This window comes from Callionymus lyra, chromosome 1 (assembly GCF_982586985.1).
Source record: "Callionymus lyra chromosome 1, fCalLyr1.hap1.1, whole genome shotgun sequence".
Taxonomy (NCBI): Eukaryota; Metazoa; Chordata; class Actinopteri; order Syngnathiformes; family Callionymidae; genus Callionymus; species Callionymus lyra.
The window spans coordinates 43,291,808-43,312,338 of record NC_141818.1 but is presented as its reverse complement, the minus strand read 5'-3'; the positions used below and the strand labels follow the sequence as shown (position 1 = coordinate 43,312,338).

General features: G+C 37.9%; 2 protein-coding genes and 1 long non-coding RNA gene across 4 annotated transcripts; 2 read left to right on the top strand and 1 right to left on the bottom strand.

The window, feature by feature from the left end:
- The first annotated feature begins 299 nt into the window (after nucleotides 1-299).
- LOC148089617 (tubulin beta-4B chain-like) lies at nucleotides 300-4,543 on the top strand. Its single transcript, XM_087808587.1, has 5 exons — nucleotides 300-470; nucleotides 2,245-2,353; nucleotides 2,439-2,549; nucleotides 2,618-2,862; nucleotides 3,435-4,543. Exons 1-5 carry the CDS (start codon nucleotides 414-416, stop codon nucleotides 4,245-4,247), a joined length of 1,335 nt encoding a protein of 444 aa, XP_087664713.1. The 5' UTR covers nucleotides 300-413; the 3' UTR covers nucleotides 4,248-4,543.
- A 730-nt stretch (nucleotides 4,544-5,273) lies between these two features.
- Nucleotides 5,274-15,798, top strand: dennd1c (DENN domain containing 1C). 2 transcript variants are annotated; one of them, XM_087808568.1, is made up of 23 exons: nucleotides 5,274-5,400; nucleotides 5,704-5,768; nucleotides 5,982-6,025; nucleotides 6,097-6,146; nucleotides 7,286-7,405; nucleotides 7,482-7,551; nucleotides 8,109-8,189; nucleotides 8,285-8,350; nucleotides 8,740-8,793; nucleotides 9,505-9,615; nucleotides 9,908-10,008; nucleotides 11,837-11,882; nucleotides 11,953-12,054; nucleotides 12,111-12,236; nucleotides 12,320-12,421; nucleotides 13,115-13,202; nucleotides 13,303-13,343; nucleotides 13,402-13,452; nucleotides 13,515-13,562; nucleotides 13,627-13,749; nucleotides 13,837-13,916; nucleotides 14,065-14,260; nucleotides 15,160-15,798. In XM_087808568.1, exons 1-23 carry the CDS (start codon nucleotides 5,384-5,386, stop codon nucleotides 15,673-15,675), a joined length of 2,298 nt encoding a protein of 765 aa, XP_087664694.1. In that variant the 5' UTR covers nucleotides 5,274-5,383; the 3' UTR covers nucleotides 15,676-15,798. The 2 variants fall into 2 exon arrangements, with proteins under 2 accessions (XP_087664694.1, XP_087664701.1); XM_087808575.1 differs by lacking the exon at nucleotides 8,285-8,350.
- A 2,604-nt stretch (nucleotides 15,799-18,402) lies between these two features.
- On the bottom strand, nucleotides 18,403-19,954 carry LOC148089615 (uncharacterized). Its single transcript, XR_015710539.1, has 3 exons — nucleotides 19,725-19,954; nucleotides 19,495-19,632; nucleotides 18,403-18,486 (listed from the first exon to the last, which is right to left on the bottom strand). It is a non-coding gene; the product is annotated as an uncharacterized LOC148089615 (long non-coding RNA).
- Between the last annotated feature and the right edge of the window lie 577 nt (nucleotides 19,955-20,531).

Genomic DNA, 20,531 nt, shown 5'->3' with positions numbered 1-20,531 from the left:
TCGTATTCTTCCAACAACTGTCACCACATGTATGACATGAAACTGTTGTTCAACTGATCGTCTCTCGATGAGAATGATCGATACACTGATCAGCTCATCGATCACCTCCATGAACCCTTCATCAAATATCTTCTGTGTCATTCCTGGAGACACAGCCGGTTTATTCCAGACGGCCCGAATTTCCGGCTGATCCCGGTCCTGGTTGCCATGGAGATGACGTAATGCTGCAGCACTTGGACTCACTGGGCATGCGCAGATTCAGGGAGGACCCTGCAGAAACCATCTTCTCCTCCGCCATTTTCCCAGTCCGATCCAGGAGCCACAGGGACCGGTACTGCCGCAGACGAGCCGGACTCACGCCAACCTTCCACTAGTTTCTCAAAATTTCCTGAAAAAAACAAACAACCGCCAGAATGCGCGAAATCGTTCACCTGCAGGCCGGACAGTGCGGGAACCAGATCGGAGCAAAGGTGAGATTTTTGGTGCACGTTTGCACGTCACTGGCGTGCGTGTAACAATCCGAAGTGTTGTTTCAGCGTGAAGTGTGTGTGTGTGTGCGGGAGAGAAGTGGGTCAACGGAGGGAGGTTGTGTGAGCGAGACAATGGCATCATGTGTGTGAGAGAGACATCCCTGTCTGTCCGCGTCAGGCTCGCCCTGTGTGTGTGCGGGCGTGCACGGCCGTCTGAGTGCGAGAAAAGGGGTGTGGCACGAAGAGCGAGGCCCTGAAGAGGCGACGGACTGTCGTGCACATGATCAGAAAAAAACATCCCCCGGGACAGGAAAAAAAAAAAAAGGGCTATAAATAAACATCACGATGCAAAGATTATTTCACATGAAAGACAAAGTATGATCCTTTGATTCTTTCTGATCCTGGAGGCTGATCGAAGCGATCGATGGATCAATAAGCAAGTAATGACAGGATAAAACAGAAGAGTGTGACTCTCACCACACCCTCAGCTTCTTCCTAACACATGACGATGTTCAAGAATCCATCGCAGTAGAAATATGTGTTGCTATATTTCATTAACTCTTCTGGAAAATGAATCATTTAAAACATTTTTTTATAATAAATGTAATTAAAACACATCCAATTAAAAAAAAAAAAGGCTGTAAGAAGAGATGATATTCTCCAGAATCTCACCTCATTTTGACGATTTTGAATGAGAATGAAGGGCAGAAGGCCTCCAGGAAAATTCAAGTGCATCCAATTTAAATAAAAAGTAACAGATATTTCCATAGCTACAGCTCATTTCCACAATTGTATTGGGGGGGTGAAAGACCCCCGTGAAGATTCAAACGGCTAAAGGATATTTAGACAGTGTTTAATACATATTAAATAAAGATTATTTTCATAATTCCAGCTGGAAAATGTAAGACTCCCTTCTCTCCTTACCCTGCCTCATTCTTTTGTTTTATTTTTTTTACATCTTCTTTTGTCATTGTCAGCATCAGCATAAAAATATTACACAATATTTTGTTATTGGATATAGTATAAGATGGAGTCAATTAAATAGGTATAAATTAAATTAAATAAGATTGATCAATACAACGATAACATAGGTGACTTGTGCATTAAAGTGACATATAACATTGAAATAATCAAATTAAAATTACACAATATTTAGAAATTAAATAATTATTTCTTTATTTTTTATTCCTGTATTAATTAATTCATATTCAAGTAATTTATACATTTTTATTTACCCAGGCAATGCCATGTTAAACACAAATTGCACCAGTACAGAACTCTGCGTCGCAGTTTACAACATAAAGAAAATCTAAGAAAAAACGCATTTTTTTCCTGTAATTCGATATTGTTCTTTGTTCTCTCATGACAGCAATGTTTTCAGACACTATCCTGATTTAGGAAGCATTCATCTATCATAGGTCCTAATGTGATGCTACGTTACTGTGGTTAAACTGAAATGTCATCCCATCAGAGCACTTAAGTAATTCTATTTGAATAATTATTCCGTTAAGGATGTTAACTTACAAAATAAACTTACGGTTACGTCATACAGACGTGTTTGCATGCAGGCAGTGAACACAAATCTAAACTTTTGCTATGATAAGAAACCAAAAACTTCACTGGAATAATTCCACTCTACTCCGGTTGAGGTTTAAGGACCGTTGAGCAAGAAGTTTGATCCTTAATGGACACAATGTGTGGAGAGACAAACATGTGACTAACCAGGTCACTGTGCTAACCATGCTAAGCTATCGGTTTCTTTGATGCTGTGTAGTTTTGGGAGGTGATCAGCGATGAGCACGGCATCGACCCGACAGGATCCTACCACGGAGACAGTGACCTGCAGCTGGACAGAATCAATGTCTACTACAATGAAGCTTCTGGTGAGAACCCACTAAATATTATTTATCATTCATGAATATCCCAAAATGTTTATTTTTTTTAACTCAAATTGTTGAATCCCTTAAGGTGGGAAGTACGTGCCCCGGGCAATCCTGGTGGATCTGGAGCCTGGCACTATGGACTCTGTGCGCTCTGGCCCATTTGGACAGATCTTCAGGCCTGATAACTTTGTCTTTGGTCGGTGAAACTGACAGAAATAACCGATTAAGATTCCGCTGGTAGCTTGACAAGCCCTTTCATTCTAGGTCAGAGCGGGGCCGGCAACAACTGGGCTAAGGGTCACTACACAGAGGGAGCTGAGTTGGTGGACTCGGTCTTAGACGTCGTCAGGAAGGAGGCTGAGAGCTGTGACTGCCTTCAGGGATTCCAGCTCACGCACTCGCTGGGTGGAGGCACCGGTTCCGGTATGGGAACCCTGCTGATCAGCAAGATCCGTGAGGAATACCCAGACCGTATCATGAACACCTTCAGTGTGGTGCCTTCTCCCAAGGTATGGTGATCTCAATGACTACATAGAAACTAGAAGTGTAGCAGAGAAAAAACTTCCGACTTTTTCTGTTGATAAGGAGCTCTTTAAATCCTTAAATTCAAAAATCTTCTGTGCACTTTTGTATAACATATAATGTATTATTGAGCATCGCAAGTCTTCCTAGAATTACTCTGCAAGGCTTTGTAATATTACTTCAGGAGGCTCTGTAGTATAACTCCACAAGGGTACATAGAATCACTCCAAAAGGCTTTGTTATACTACTTCATGAGGCTTCTTGGTATTACTCCACAAGGGTAGGCCACACCACAAAGCTAGAGCCTCCTAGAATAATACTAAAAAGCTTCATACTTAAAGTAATACTCAGAAGCCATACTACAGCTATCAGTCATGCAGTTGAACAAAGTATGCGTAGTAATCTGTTCTAAGCCTTATAGACTGAAAAACATGCCAGTCATTACTAAGCTTCCAATGGAATGACACCTTAGGATGTCAGTCAGGTATACAGTGAGGCAGAGACTCAGGAGCATCTTGTAAAAATGTTTTTTTAAGAAGTATTATGTTCGTCCCAACAGGTCTCAGACACAGTGGTGGAACCGTACAATGCCACGCTGTCTGTCCACCAGCTTGTTGAGAACACTGACGAGACCTACTGCATTGACAATGAGGCTTTGTATGACATCTGCTTCCGCACCCTCAAACTCACCACTCCCACCTACGGAGACCTTAACCACCTGGTCTCCGCAACCATGAGCGGCGTGACTACATGCCTGCGCTTCCCCGGCCAACTCAACGCTGACCTTCGTAAACTGGCCGTCAACATGGTTCCCTTCCCACGTCTGCACTTCTTCATGCCCGGCTTCGCCCCGCTCACCAGTCGTGGCAGCCAGCAGTACCGCGCCCTCTCCGTCCCTGAGCTCACCCAACAGATGTTCGACGCCAAGAACATGATGGCCGCCTGCGACCCGCGCCACGGCCGCTACCTGACTGTGGCGGCCGTGTTCCGCGGCCGCATGTCCATGAAGGAGGTGGACGAGCAGATGCTGAACGTACAGAACAAGAACAGCAGCTACTTCGTGGAGTGGATCCCCAACAATGTGAAGACCGCCGTGTGCGACATCCCCCCACGCGGCCTCAAGATGGCCGCCACCTTCATCGGCAACAGCACGGCCATCCAGGAGCTCTTCAAGCGCATCTCCGAGCAGTTCACTGCCATGTTCCGCCGCAAGGCTTTCCTCCACTGGTACACTGGCGAGGGCATGGATGAGATGGAGTTCACCGAGGCGGAGAGCAACATGAACGACCTGGTGTCCGAGTACCAGCAGTATCAGGACGCCACCGCTGAGGAGGGCGAGTTTGAAGAGGAGGGCGATGAGGAAGGGGCCTAAGTCTCAGCTCCTCTGTCGCCACTCCATTTAAGTCCACTCACCAAACCCCCGATCTGCTCCACTCTACTTCCCACAGCACCACATCTCCCTCCTCTCACGTCTCACTCGGCTCTTCACGCCTCATCTTCCCCACCAGACCAGGTCACTTAGAGGTAGCTAAGACATCCCGTGACCCTTCCGTTCATCTTCATGTAATATTCTTACGCCAGGACCAAGTATTTTAATGTTCACGCTTTTCAATTGACATCTTTGCCTCCTGTGACTGACATAGAAATAAACGTGTTGTGAACAGACTACGAATGTCTGAACCCTCTTTTGTCTTCATGTTCAACTTTATGAAAAAGTTACTGTCACAAAACACCTCAAATAAAGGAAATTGGATTCAGACATTCTAGATATAATTCTGGTCCAACGAGGTGGAAAATCTAAAATGTAAATGGATCTTATCAAAAAATACCAAGTATTGCGAGTAAATAATGGCCCTTCTACACTATGAAGGTAGATTTATTTCTTTATTTTAAATTTGCATTTTTTTTTTTTGCGTTTATCCAAAAAATAGTAATATTATTAATAATAATAGTTGATTCAATCGTTTTTTTTTTTAAAGTTTTTGAATACTTGGAACAGTTATCTCTTATTGAAGTTAGTCTTTTTCAATCATATTTATTTATATTTGCTAAATTAAAAAAAAAAATTATTCGTAACAATGCTTTTATTTAATAACTAATGTTGTTATTTGATGTTATTAAGAATACTTTATTTATTACTATTATTGGAACGAGAATCTCAAACTCCTAAGCTGAGCTAAAAATATCAATAATTGAAAAATAAAATAAATGTATTAAATTATTTTTAAAATATATATAATAATTTTTAATTCAACGTTTAAAAGAAATCAAGTATTAACCAAAATTCTGATGCACTGATACACTTCCATATAAAATAATCTAAAAAAAACTTCAAAATTCAAAGCAGTCGTGTTAGAACCAGCGTCACGTTTACTTTGACACAAAGCAGAGCAGAAGCAGGAAGTGTCTCCACTCTGACGCTGAGTGAGCAGACTTCAGATCCTTCTGCTGCTTCTGTCCAACACCCCCAGAGACCTCCACCCCCACACATGGACACACCGGGCCATCATGGGCACTAGACTGAGGTACACTTCTATTAGTTTGATATTCTTTCCATTTTGATCACCAGCGAGCGTCATCATCTGTTCTTGTGGTGTTTGTCACTTCCTCTCGGCGCCGCACAAGTAGCTTCCTGTATCGATTGTGCAAAATGTATCTTCTTAAATGTTGTCAAAGCCAGCGGACGATGCTGCTGCAGAGCTAAACTTTTCTTAGGCATATATATATATATATATATATATATATACATAGATCTAATAATAAATGTGTGGAATTACTTTACAGGACTATATATAGAATAAAAATCTAATCTAATGTCTTCCTGTAAGAAAAAACCCAGAGCGAACATTCAACTGGTTCTTCGAAGCTTCTTCCCCACTCGCCAAAGACAGAGGTGATCGTTTCATTGTCCCTTTTCTGACCTTAAAAATCTTGTGTCAATGTGTCTTAACAATATTTATTGCGAGTTCTTCCTACTTCCTGTTGAGCTTTCTATGGTTAACTTTAACCATGGAAAGCAACCAACAACTGTGAATCGTCAGGGAAAAAAAAGGAAAAGTTTATCTTCTATCTTTAAATTCTGGCATCTATTCCTGAATGACCACAGATCCACAAGTGAAATTTCAGTTTCCGGAGGACTCCAGTGATGAGGTTTGAACTGCAACATTTCAATTCAACCCTCCTAGTAGATCTTGTTTTGAATGGAATGGCTTCTTTTCCAGGAGTCCAACCAAACAATCCCCAGTTTCTGCTTCCCTTACGACATGCAATGGTGAGTTTGTATGTGACGTGTATTAAGTACATATCAAACTTAAACTGGAAGAATACATGAGGAATTCTGGTATCCAGCTGCCTTAGAGTGAGCAGGATAAACACGTTATATTCGTATTTTTTTAGCACATGAACATGCCTAAAAACCATGCAACTGACCAAACCCTAAACAAGAATTTCAACCTGAATTTTAACCTTTTGAAGATTTTTTAAATCTCTTTTAAAGAACTATTTTATTCAATTGTTCTTTTTTAATCCGAGCCATAGCCTTTCTCTAACTCTAAAGCTAACCCTGACCGTAACCATAGTCCTAATGGTAACCTAGCCCTAACCCTACCTATACCGTAACCCTACCCCTAACTGTAACCCTAGCCCTAGCCTTAACCTTACCCATAACTGTAACCCTAACCCTAACCGTAACCCCACCCCTAACTGTAACCCTAGCCCTAATGATAACCCTAACCTTAGCCCTAACCCTAACTGCAAACCTAGCGCCAAGGATAACCCTAACCCTAACCATAACCCTAGCCGTAACTGTAACACAAGCCCTAACTCTAACCCTAGCCCTAACTGCCCTAATAATTACCCTAGCCCTAGTTGCCAATCCCATTTCTAGCTGAAAAACACGTCACAATAAAGCTCTAAGACAGGCGTGGGCAATTCAAATTCTTCGAGGGCCACATTAAAATCTGTGAATGTTGTTAAGGGCCGTCAAGCAAAAAGAAAGACGAAAAAATCCCTAAAAAGAAAGACATGCGTCATTAGGCCATGACATTTATTAAGATAAATAAGCTGCAATTTTATTCTTGTTTATTGTTGTTATTCAAAACATTTCTTCAATTAACTTGAAAAAAATGTTTTGAGGGATTAAAATATATTCGAAGAATTACACACAAAAAGGAGGTTATGTGAATATGTAAATTAATAATAAATACAAATTACATTTTTTAATACATTAGAACCATTTATACATGATTATACTTTGACATTACAAGGGCCAACAATACAGCCGCACTTTGTCCAGGTCTGCCCTGAGAGAAAGGATGATCATATTTTCTCCACTGGATTCTTTTTTATGTAAAGGAAAGTGTTGACGTGATCATCGGGGTCTGAAATCTGACGTCTTACATTATTTTCAAGTGTGAAGGATGTCGTCGCCGTGCAGCACTTTACTTTCGTCCTGACGGACCTGGAGGGTCACCAGCGCTTCGGCTTCTGCCGTCTAGCCAGCAGCACACACACTTGCTTGTGTATCGTCAGGTACTCGACCCAGACATCACAATTGAAATCTTTCTGTTTGGTAAATATCCCTGTTAATAACAATTCTGCTGAACAGCTGCCTTCCTTGGTTTGAGGTTTTTTATAAACTCCTCAACAACCTGGCGGATAACCTGACGAAAGGACAGGTACGTCTCATAAATTGAATAAATATAGGGAAGCATATAAATTGTTGAATTTTACTACTCAATCATTTGTGGGTTTTTGGTGTCTTTTAAAGGAAAAACTGATGTCTCTGAATAGATGTGTGACTCTATTGTATCATCAGTGTGTGCTTGTTCAAAACTATCTTTTCATTGAAATATTGACATTAGAAAAGGATCTTAAGCTCCGCCCACTGACATGAAAATCTTGTTTACCATGATAATAATCCCATATATAATGTAATAAAGTTAAGATAATTAAGTGATAATAATTTAATAATTTAATTCCAAAAGTTTTTTTTGTTGAATAGTTGAATTTAAAGGTTATTTAAATATTTAAATAAATATAATCATTTTGAAGCCTTTGAAATTAATTATAAAAGTGTTGCCATTTTATATTGAACTTCAAATCTATTATATTTGCATTTATAAAACATCTTTCATTTTATTTTTTTTAGGTTCAATTATTATTTAAAAAAAAAAGGAATTCTACACTTAAAAAACGTGTCAACAATGAATGATAAAACCTGTTTTCCGTCCAGACGAACGAGTTGAAACTCCTGCTGACTGCTCTGTACCAGCAGCCCGTCCCTCTGCCCGCCGGATCCGTCACTCTCAAGATGGTAAAAGTCTGCTTAACTTAACGGAGCAAAATGAATCTCTTTACTTTAACGTGGTTTTCTGTCGGTGGTAAGCTTGCTGTGGTTTTCTCTCTGAGGGAGAGCAGCTCTCGGGGATCATAGCGGGGTCCCGTCCTGCTGGACACCTGGGGGGACAGGAGGGGGTGAGTCCCGCAGGGACTAACAAAAAGAATCTGACAAAAACCTTTTCGGACGAATCAAACTTAACCTTGATGATTTCCCTTTAAGATTTCTTCATTCAAAATTGTATCAAGCGACCTGAACATTATCTTGCTTCCGCTTTTTATTCTTTCTTTGATGCTGGATCTTTGCTCTGATTGGTCGAACGGATCAGAAAGTAAGGAACTTGATATAAAGGAAGACGAGGTCGGTTGCCGGGGCTCGGACGAAAAAATAAGTCGATTTTAAGGATCGAGTAGTTGCTTTTCCCTTTCCTGCTTTGTTTGCTTTGTTTGATTAATCATCACTTTTGAAAAAAAGGAAACTTTAAATGAAAACCAATTGATTGTAACGCTGTAATTAATATTTTCAGGTTCCATACTTTATCGCTCCAGATCCCAGGAGTCTTCCTTCCATTCCTGAAAATGTAGGTCTCTATTCACAAATATCCTTGTGTCATTCATCCTTCTTTCTTTTTGCAGTAACCCCTAACCCTAACCGTAACCCTACCCCTAACTGTAACCCTAGCCCTAATGACTACCCTAACCCTATTAAAGCAACTTTAATTTAAATAAATACTATAACGTTTACTTCATGTGTAACTTTCACTATTCAAGTCCTGTTGCTATAAATGTGTTTTTTTATGTTCAGCAAAACTAAAATCCCTCTTTGCATAAATTTGTATTGATTTAATGAATTGAAAAATAGAATACATTTTACATAAATGTGTGCGTGGTCTATATGGACCACGCCCCTTTCCCCAGGTAGCTGGGATACCACCTCATTTAAGAGTATTAGCAAAAGGCAATGAATACAAGTATTGTATTTGCTTCTTTGTTTCTAGAATAATAATAATAAAGTTTCAGATAAAGTTTGAGCAAACATATAAGGGTTTTGTCTCGAAAAACCATCTGGATCCCAAAGTTATTTGAAGATTGGTCCCTCTGATTGGTGCACAATGAACTTTTCTGGCTTCTTGTGTGTTGTGCGAGTTCTGGAACACTAGTGCCACTAAAGAACTGTATTAAGTTGTTTATTTAAGTTAAATTTCATCGAGAATATTTGGTATCAAGCTGTGTAGTCCGAAAGGATTGGAGTGTGTGTTTGGAGTGATTGTGCGATGATTTCATTCGCTCAGAGGAACTTGACGGAGCTGATCGTAGCGGTGGACGTTGGGAATCTGCTCCGGCTCTACGCCAGTATGTTGTTTGAGAGACGGATCCTTTTATTTGCCAGTAAACTGAGCGCCGTAAGTACTTTTTTATGTACTGAAACATTTACACAAAAAGTGTGTGTTAAAAAGTTTGTTGTTTTTTGGCTTACTCTCTCCTTTTTCATCTGAGAAATCCCTGAACTGTGCATGTGGCGTACAAACAGGAAGTGTGTGTTTTGTCGTGCAAACATTCAGTGTTTGAACTAAATAACTGCCAGTTCTGCTATTTTATTCACTGATACTGGCAGACGAGTTCATTGGCAACTTAAGAACTCACCTGTCAATCAAGAGGCTTTGTTTGGTCATTAGCATTATGATGTTTTTCAAGCTCACGTCTTGTGTGCACGGACTCAGTGCACTGCTCTACCCCATGTGCTGGCAACACATCTTCATCCCCGTCCTTCCTCCTCACCTTGTGGACTACTGCTGGTGAGAACTACATGTGCTGACCTTTATCACTATAACCTTTATTTTATATACATAATTCACATACAATATTAGAATTATGTGTGTCATGTGAACAATATTTGTGTCATGTGAACATTATGTTTGTCATGTGAACAGTGTTTGTGTCATGTGAACATTATGTGTGTCATGTTAACAGTGTTTGTGTCATGTGAACATTATGTTTGTCATGTGAACAATATTTGTGTCATGTGAACATTATGTTTGTCATGTGAACACTATGTGTGTCATGTGAACATTATGTGTGTCATGTTAACAGTGTTTGTGTCATGTGAACATTATGTTTTTTTCATGTGAACATTATGTTTGTCATGTGAACATTATGTATGTCATGTGAACATTATTTGTATCATGTGAACATTATTTGTTTCATGTGAACATTATGTGTGTCATGTGAACATTATGTTTGTCATGTGAACAGTGTTTGTGTCATGTGAACATTATTTGTGTCATGTGAACATTATGTTTGTCATGTGAACAGTGTTTGTGTCATGTGAACATTATTTGTGTCATGTGAACATTATGTTTGTCATGTGAACAGTGTTTGTATCATGTGAACATTATTTGTGTCATGTGAACATTATGTTTGTCATGTGAACAGTGTTTGTGTCATGTGAACATTATGTGTGTCATGTTAACATTATGTGTGTCATGTGAACATTATGTTTGTCATGTGAACATTATGTGTGTCATGTGAACATTATGTGTGTCATGTGAACAATATTTGTGTCATGTGAACATTATGTTTGTCATGTGAACAGTGTTTGTGTCATGTGAACATTATGTGTGTCATGTTAACAGTGTTTGTGTCATGTGAACATTATGTTTGTCATGTGAACATTATGTGTGTCATGTGAACATTATGTGTGTCATGTGAACAATATTTGTGTCATGTGAACATTATGTTTGTCATGTGAACACTATTTGTGTCATGTGAACATTATGTGTGTCATGTTAACAGTGTTTGTGTCATGTGAACATTATGTTTGTCATGTGAACAATATTTGTGTCATGTGAACATTATGTTTGTCATGTGAACAATATTTGTGTCATGTGAACATTATGTTTGTCATGTGAACAATATTTGTGTCATGTGAACATTATGTGTGTCATGTTAACAGTGTTTGTGTCATGTGAACATTATGTATTTTTCATGTGAACATTATGTTTGTCATGTGAACATTATGTATGTCATGTGAACATTATTTGTATCATGTGAACATAATTTGTTTCATGTGAACATTATGTTTGTCGTGTGAACAATATTTGTGTCATGTGAACATTATGTGTGTCATGTTAACACTGTTTGTGTCATGTGAACATTATGTTTTTTTCATGTGAACATTATGTTTGTCATGTGAACATTATGTATGTCATGTGAACATTATTTGTATCATGTGAACATAATTTGTTTCATATGAACATTATGTGTGTCATGTGAACATTATGTTTGTCATGTGAACATTATGTTTGTCATGTGAACAGTGTTTGTGTCATGTGAACATTATTTGTGTCATGTGAACATTATGTTTGTCATGTGAACAGTGTTTGTGTCATGTGAACATTATTTGTGTCATGTGAACATTATGTTTGTCATGTGAACAGTGTTTGTGTCATGTGAACATTATTTGTGTCATGTGAACATTATGTTTGTCATGTGAACATTATGTTTGTCATGTTAATAAAGAATTGTGATTTATTTATACCATGTAAATGTCATGTTTGGTGTATGAAATAGTGACTAGTCTCTAATTTGAACTCCTGTACCTTTGTTCACGCTCCTCTCTCACAGTGCACCTATGCCTTATTTAATCGGGGTCCACACCAGTCTGTCGGAGGTGATTTACAAACAAATACGAGGAAGAAAGAAAACTCAGCGTAACACCTTTGACGTCTGCCTTCTTACAGAGGGTGCTCAGTCGTGGTCTGGAGGAAGTCGTCACTTTTAATGTGGACACTAATACATTGGAGACGCCTTTTCATGACCTCAGGAATATCCCTCCAGAAGTGGTATTTGACAGCATTATTCGACTTCCTTCCACTCGTCTTCACACACCTGTGTCCAGGTGACAGTGCTCAAGGCGCACCTGAAGCGTCAGGCCGTGTCTCCGGGCTGTGGTGTGTCGCGGGCCTTCTTGAGAGCTCAGACCATGCTGTTCGGAAGCTACAGAGAAGCACTCCAGGCTCCCATGGTCTGTGAGCTGTCGTCTCATATCATCACAAGATCTGTTGATACACTGAATTATATGACCTGTGGATATTTTATATGTCTCAGGACGGTGAACTTCGGTTCAATAAAGACCTTTTTCTGAGCAGCAAGTCACCGAGCACCAGACAGTTTCTGCAGAGCGCCGTTCATCTTCAGTTTTTCAAACAGGTAGACGCTTTACAAATAGAAATGACTTACAAGCTTATGATCATCCATGAGCGCCCCCTGCTGGACTTGTTGTATGCAGAAATGCTATGTTTATTATTTCACCAGGCATTTATGTAAGTACCTTTCCCAAACATTTCATTTTTATTTTGTTATTGAAAAGTTGTTGTTGTTTCGTAAGCATTGCATTTTCTTTTTTTGGACTAGTTGAATTCAATAATGTATTTATTCATACATCATATTATATTTGATATATTTGATAAATCACATGGTTTGAAAAGGATTATATATATATATATATATATATATATATATATATATATATATATATATATATATATATATAATGAAATATATATTTTTTTAAATTAAATGAAATATTTAGAAAAATTAATTCATTAATAATTAAAAATAAGCTTTCTTAACTACATATTGATGTATAATATATATGTGTATATATAATATATATATACTAAAATTATATATATGTTTATATATAATTTATATTTAAAAATATATATTTATTCCATAAATTATTTAATTTAATTGTAAAAGAAAAAACCTTAAAATATAAATTTCAAATATTTAATTACATTTTTTAACGATTTAAAACAACATTAAAAAATAATACTGAGATCCATAATTCGACATTTCAATTTTCTGATTTACTTCCATATTTCTCTCTACTCTCTTCAGTTCATCGATGATCGTCTGGATCTTCTAAACTCAGGGAGGGAACCAGACGACCTGTTTGAGGAGGACATTCATAGTCGTGAGACAGCAGGTGTGTGTCCATCAGTGTGTATTTTATGTGATAGGAAAGTTGACAAAATTGTGGTGCAGGCGAAAGTCTCACTGTTTTCTTTCCTGCTTTTGTGTTGCAGAAAAGAACAAATCCTATCAGCAGATTGTCGGGAACCTGAAAGTGAGTTTCCGACGTGTTTCATAAATGTGTTTTATTTTGTGTTTTTTTTCAATGACAGAAAGGGGGCGGAGCTCTTATCCACAACATGAGATCGAAAGCCAACACGAAGGTGAGAGCTTTTCACTTGTGTTGCTTCTCATAACAAAGTCTTCACGTGTGTGTTTGTTGCAGGCCAGAGAACTCAGAAAGTCTGGTTTGAAAAATCTGATCCCACACAAGGTGAGACAGTATTTTCTGACTAACATTCTGCACAAACCTCACGCTCATCACATGACTTTGGCAGGATCCATCCACACTGAAGCATCAAGAGAAACACAAGCTGCACCGCCGAGGCTCCGTGTCCAACCACCTGTCCCAGTCCGACTGTCTGCAGGAGCGCATGCCCATCAAGCAACACTTTGGGATGGTGAGGAAAAAACACACAAAAGTGAGGATGGTAAAAATAAATCACATGGTTTGAAAATCGAATCTTTGTTTTCATCACTCACGACAGTCACGTCCTCCCCGGCCAGCTCACAAGTCCCTCGGCTCTCGAGACAACAACAGCTCAGACTCTGAGGTCTCATGGATCGGGTATGTTTAGTTGAAGATAACCTTGTTTGTTGGATGGATTCATGGATAAAAGGATAAATCAATGAATGGATAAATAAATGGATGGATTCATGATTGATAAACGAATTGATTGACTGATTCATGATCATAATGTCCTTGAATTTTCCAGTGCTGTGTCTTCTCCTGTGAATGAGTCCAGTCCCACAGATGAAGAAGACTCGCGGCTCTCTGACCCTGAAGAGATGGATCTACTCGGGGAGATCTTCGAGACGTTGAGCAGCAGAACCACCCATGACCGCGGGCGTCTGTACGGCACACGGAGCCTGGACCTGTTTGGACCTGACAGCTGCGACTACATCAGCAAGGTATGAAGATGAAGATGATGAAGATGAAGATGAAGATGAAGATGAAGATGAAGATGAAGATGAAGAGGATGAGGATGAGGATGAAGATGAAGATGAAGATGAAGATGAAGATGAAGATGAGGATGAGGATGAGGATGAGGATGAGGATGAAGATAAAGATGAAGATGAAGATGAAGATAAAGATAAAGATAAAGATAAAGATGATGAGGATGACGATGAAGATGAAGATGAGGATGAGGATGAAGATGAAGATGAAGATGAAGATGAAGATGAGGATGAAGATGAAGATGAAGATGAAGATGAAGAGGATGAAGAGGATGAGGATGAAGATGAAGATGAAGAGGATGAGGATGAGGATGAGAATGAAGATGAAGATGAAGATGAAGATGAAGATGAAGAGGATGAGGATGAGGATGATGATGAAGACGAAGATGAAGATGAAGATCAAGATGAAGATGACGAGGAAGATGAAGATGAAGATAAAGATGAAGATGAAGAGGATGAGGATGAGGATGAGGATGAAGAGGATGAGGATGAGGATGAAGATGAAGATGAAGATGAAGATGAGGATGATGATGAAGAGGATGAGGATGAGGATGAGGATGAAGATGATGAAGATGAAGATGATGATGATGATGATGATGATGATGAAGATGATGATGAAGATGAAGATGAAGATGAAGATGAAGATGAGGATGATGATGATGATGATGATGATGAGGATGCGGATGAGGATGATAATGATGATGAAGATGAAGCTGAAGATGAAGATGAAGATGAGGATGATGATGATGATGATGATGACGATGATGATGATGATGAAGATGATGATGATACAACTAATAGTACTAATGCATTATTGCTGCACGTGTTCATCTGTGTGTCCTGGTGTCTTGAAGAACGGTTCCATCAACCCGAGTCACGAGAGCTTGACAGCTTCTCTCAGCAGCAGCGACTTGATGGACAGCTGGAACGCTGATGCGGAAGATCTGCTGGTGGACCTGGACAGCTCCAGAGCGCAGGAAGAGGTGGAGTTTAAACCGGAAGAACAGAAACCGGAGACCAGATGGACAGAGGACAACAGCGAATTGGATGAAGACAACGTAAACACCTTGGAGGACGTGGAGCAAGGAGAGCCAGTGGAGAGAGCACATGAAGAAGAAGAGGACGACACAGGTGTCAATCAAGGTCCACCCACCACAGCTCCAGCTTCTCCAGCAGATCATGGAATCAAGAAGGTGCATCAGGAGGCCAGAATCGCTCCTGGAGTCCTGGAGAGCTTCAGTCCTCCAGAGTTCCCTCTCAAGTCGAGGTCTAGAAGCTCGACTGAGAGCGACACGAGGATCTGTGCTGAAGAGAAGGAGCTTCTTCCACTCACAGTGTCTGAACTGAAGAAGAGGTTTGAGGTCAAATGACTCTTCTTTTAGGATAACATTCATGACCTTTGACCTTTCAGGTCAACTCTTTCTTATGTGGAGAGAACTCCAGTGGTCTCAAAAGACAGTGAAGAAGAAGAACATTTCAAATGTTGAATTATTTGATTTCAAGCATTGAAATGGAATTATTTCTATATTTAATGTTGAATTTGTTGTTTTTTTACTCTAAAAAATAATTTCAAAAATGTTTTACATATATTTTAATATTGTCATTTCAATTATTAAAATGTTTTTTTCCAAATAATTTTTTTTTTCATTAGTAGATATTAATGTAAAGTTGATCGTTTTCGAATTATGACATATTTCAGCTCTGACTCCATTAGACCAACATGTTTATATTGAATTTAAAAGACTAATCATTTAAACACATTAACTTCAGAGCATTTATTTTTTAATTATTCAAATTCAAATCTCAAAGACTACATTTCATTGGAAAATATACTTTTCAAATATAATTATTCCAAAAAAATAAATAAACCACACTTAACATTTTAACATATGAATAATTGAATTTAATTATTTTTTAAAAAGTTTATTTTATTTCAAATGTTCAATTCAATCCTTCAATATCTGATAGCGATGAATACAGCAGCATATTTTGATTCCATAAATATTTTAAATCACTTTTACAAGAGCGAAAAGTCCTTTTTTCTTAAACCCACGTGACGTTTATATCACGATTCCAGCAAAATGTCATTGGTTGCACCGTGCTACCTCGAACAGCAGGTGGCGGTAATGTTGCGGAACTCCGTGAAGAAGACTTTATTATAACTTCTTTTCCAGCCAGTGATGACAGTAAATAATGTCCTGATATTCCCACGTTTATTTACACGTACTTTATTACATTTTATTTTTTAATACAAAACATTTTCCAAAAGTAGTTATAAATACAAACAAAGCCTTCATTCGAGAGAGTTTAAAATACATGTTAGAGCGGAGAGATGGATAATACTTCATTCGTGTCATCAGTCGTTAAAAGTGTGCCGAGTAAAAAAAAGGAAAAAGAGAGACGTCATATCAGACGCTCTTCTTTGGGTAAAGGAAGCGGAAGACTCGGCTTTTCCATTCCTGCTGCCACCACCTGCTTCTTCTCCTCCGCGCTGGGCCGGTACATTCCCTCCATCCTCCTCTTCTTCTTGATCACGCACAGCAGCAGCAGCAGCAGCAGGTTGAGCAGCGACAGCGACGCGACCGCGAGCGTCGTCAGTGGACGCTCCACCAGAGCCTGCGTCGTCATGGCGATGGATGGCAAAAGCTGCAAATAGAAAACGGTTCAAAAAAAAACATGATCAGTTTCACAAAGTGCTTTTAGAAAGAAGATGCTTCATTTAATCTGACAATAAACCAAACCTGCTGATGCATTTTTCTTCTAAATTGAAAGGTTTGTTTTGTTTGGAAATATAATAATAGAAATTGAAATATTTGTAATATATATATTTACACATAGAGTTAGATACTTTTTACCTTTTTTTCTGAATACAATGGTTTTTTTTAGTATTTTGAAATAATTGCAATCAGAAATCGAAATATTTGTATTTTACATCCAATACAACGATTTCGGTACGATGTATATGAATTAGAAAAATCAAACTAAATCGATCAAACATAAATAAAATATTTTTGAAATATTCAAAAATGTAAAAGAATGACATTAAATGATGATGAAGATTAAAAAAAGTGTTTTCTAAACTGCAACCTTTCAATATTATGATGATACTGATCATGTTTTGTGTTTTTCAAAGATTATTTAAACATTTAATTGACTCAACGCTTTTATTCTGAAGGTATAAAGAAAACCTGCTGATGCACTTCCTTTTTTTTTTTATTTCTAAATTGAAAGGTTTGTTTTATTTTGAAATAATTGCAATCAGAAAACATTCTGAAAATGTAAAAAAAAAAAAAATCTAAATACAATGTTTTATTTAGTATTTTACATTCAATATAAACTCTGTGGTACGATATAAATGAATTATAGGAAACAGAAAATCAAACTCAATCGATCAAAAATAAATAAAACATTTTGGAAATATTCAAAAATGTAAAAGAATGACATTAAATGATGATGATGATGATGAAGATAAAAAAAGTGTTTTCTAAACTTCAACCTTTCAATATTATAATGATACTGATCATGTTGTGTTTTTCAAAGATTATTTAAACATTTAATTGACTCAACGCTTTTATTCTGAAGGTATAAAGAAAACCTGCTGATGCACTTCCTTTTTTTTTTATTTCTAAATTGAAAGGTTTGTTTTATTTTGAAATAATTGCAATCAGAAAACATTCTGAAAATGTAAAAAAAAAAAAAATCTAAATACAATGTTTTATTTAGTATTTTACATTCAATATAAACTTTGTGGTACGATATAAATGAATTATAGGAAACAGAAAATCAAACCCAATCGATCAAAAATAAATAAAACATTTTGGAAATATTCAAAAATGTAAAAGAATGACATTAAATGATGATGATGATGATGATGAAGATAAAAAAAAGTGTTTTCTAAACTTCAACCTTTCAATATTATAATGATACTGATCATGTTGTGTTTTTCAAAGATTATTTAAACATTTAATTGACTCAACGCTTTTATTCTGAAGGTATAAAGAAAACCTGCTGATGCACTTCCTTTCAAACAGGAGGCAGGTCGACTTCAACCAACTAAATCCAACTTAAAGACACAAAAAGAGAACATTTGGATTGACCTGAACTCAGCCCGATGCTGACGATTCACCGTTGGAGCTCCTTCACGTTCAGATCATCTCCTCGCTTCAAAACATGGTGAACATCTGGCGGCGACATCAGACAAACACAAATGAAAACAGACAGAAAAAGGACCTTCAACGCCTGATTCAATCCAGTGATCCGCTGGAGAAAATTCCAGCGATAAGTGAGCACTGGACACCCTGGAAAGGTTGTCAAGACACAAGATAGTTGCACCAAAGTGAGGCTTTTAGATTGAAACAGACATTGTCAGTGTTCGCTTCTGTCAGTTTAATTTGGGGGCCAACTTGAGTGTGTAACGCACGAGAAGAAATGTTGACTTTTTATTTGATTTTATTGACATGTTTTTCAAGCGTTGAATTATCTTTTTAATAATCCAAACATTCAGCCACACGAGGCCCCGACCAGTAGCTCAGTTAGTGTTATTACACAAGAGTATTATTATAAATTCAAATGAATTTAGATAAAAATGTTTTATCGTTTTCAGTAAAACAAAATCCAACTATATGTGAAGAAAAATGAATCTTGAAAACATATAAATAATTCAATCAAATTCTTTCCAAATTGAAATGATTAAATAGTATATTGAAACTAAAAAGATTAATAATGATATACTTCTATATTTGAGTCCGTCAAGGAAAGGGCCTTCACTGTTGCAGTGCATTATGGGGCCCATACTGTATTTTACCAGCAGAACTTACAGCCTGGATCAGTTTCTCAACAAATGGTTTGTAAATGTTTATTTTTTTATTTTGAAAATACGTCTGGTACCGTCTTTTTGATGTGAATGGGGAAGTTGCAGTCAGTGGTTCCTGGCGCTAATGAAGTCTTTCTAAAGTTCCTCAAACCTCGACCAATACATATAGAAACTGTCACCTGAGATAAAGTTCTTTTATCTGTGGTCGAGAGAGACGCGTAAATGACGACATATCCGGGCAAACACGCAGGAGTGACATCTTTGCTGAGTTTATCCATAATGTGTTAAAGTTCTTTAATCGACGCACGTGGGGGGGGGGGGGGGGTGAAAAAAAACAACCAAATCTTTCGGGTTAGAAAAATGAACGAGAACTCACCGTGATGCGTTCAATTCCCACGAGTGTCACGTAAAACATCTCTGATCCTGGACCAAGTGATCGCTCTCGAGTGTTCCGCCCCCGGGTGTTGGCGCAGGAATGCCGCAGGTCCTGCTGGACCAGTTCCTGCTCGGAGTCCTGACAGGTGAAACCACAGGTGCGGGAAAACGTGACGTGTGCAGAGACGTTTGTGCTGATGCACGCAATATACCTGTGTGTTCGTGTGTTACCTGAGGTGAGGTGAGGAGGCGTTTGAGTGTCCCGAGCGAGAGGAGAATTCGCATCGACTTTAAGACGAGTCGAAACTATTTTTCTCCCCACACCTGCTGCTACACCTGCCTGTGCTGAGAAATCACGTGGTTTACCAGCGCCAATTAAAAGCCGCGGTTGTCATCCGGTGAAACCAACATTTCTATCAACTATTTAGTAAATTAACTGTAGTGTTTGTATTCATATCTAAACTGCGAATATTTTAATAAATATTATTGTGCAAATGTATACTTAACCAAGTCACGTGATGTGTTCAAACTCAATCAGACGCTGCGTTGCTCTGTTCAGTTTATTTTGTTATTATTATTGGAATCAGAATTAGTTAAAATAATCGACAGTTTTTACAAAAGTTTTATTTTAAATTGGAAGGGTTCGAATTTAAAAAAAAAATATATATTTTTTTTTTCTTTTCTTTTTTTGAAATTATTATATACATACGACGGATTATTTTTAAAATTTTTACTACGAGATTAAAGTTGTGTAAAATACTTTATTACGAGATTAAAGTCGTAGAAAAATATTCATTACGAGATCAAATTCCTGTAAGGCGACCGCGGATATGACGTCACCAACTCGTTTCGTGTCACTGTTTATAAGACGCTCAACGTTGCTCACGTTGACGGATGTGCTCACATTAATCTCATAATAAATTACTTTCCTCGACTTTAATCTCGTGATGAATTGTTTTCCTTCAATTTTATCTCATAATAAAGTATTTTGTACGACTTTAATCTCGTATTAAAAATAATAAATAAAAAATATCTATC

Bases quoted from the DNA above. Each gene is read 5' to 3' on its own strand.
- LOC148089617 (XM_087808587.1), top strand. From the start codon at position 414: ATGCGCGAAATCGTTCACCTGCAGGCCGGACAGTGCGGGAACCAGATC. The intron at 2,354-2,438 runs GTGAGAACCCAC...GAATCCCTTAAG, and splicing joins CTACTACAATGAAGCTTCTG to GTGGGAAGTACGTGCCCCGG. The intron at 2,550-2,617 runs GTCGGTGAAACT...CTTTCATTCTAG, and splicing joins GCCTGATAACTTTGTCTTTG to GTCAGAGCGGGGCCGGCAAC.
- dennd1c (XM_087808568.1), top strand. The intron at 13,750-13,836 runs GTGAGGAAAAAA...CACTCACGACAG, and splicing joins TCAAGCAACACTTTGGGATG to TCACGTCCTCCCCGGCCAGC. The intron at 13,917-14,064 runs GTATGTTTAGTT...TGAATTTTCCAG, and splicing joins TCTGAGGTCTCATGGATCGG to TGCTGTGTCTTCTCCTGTGA.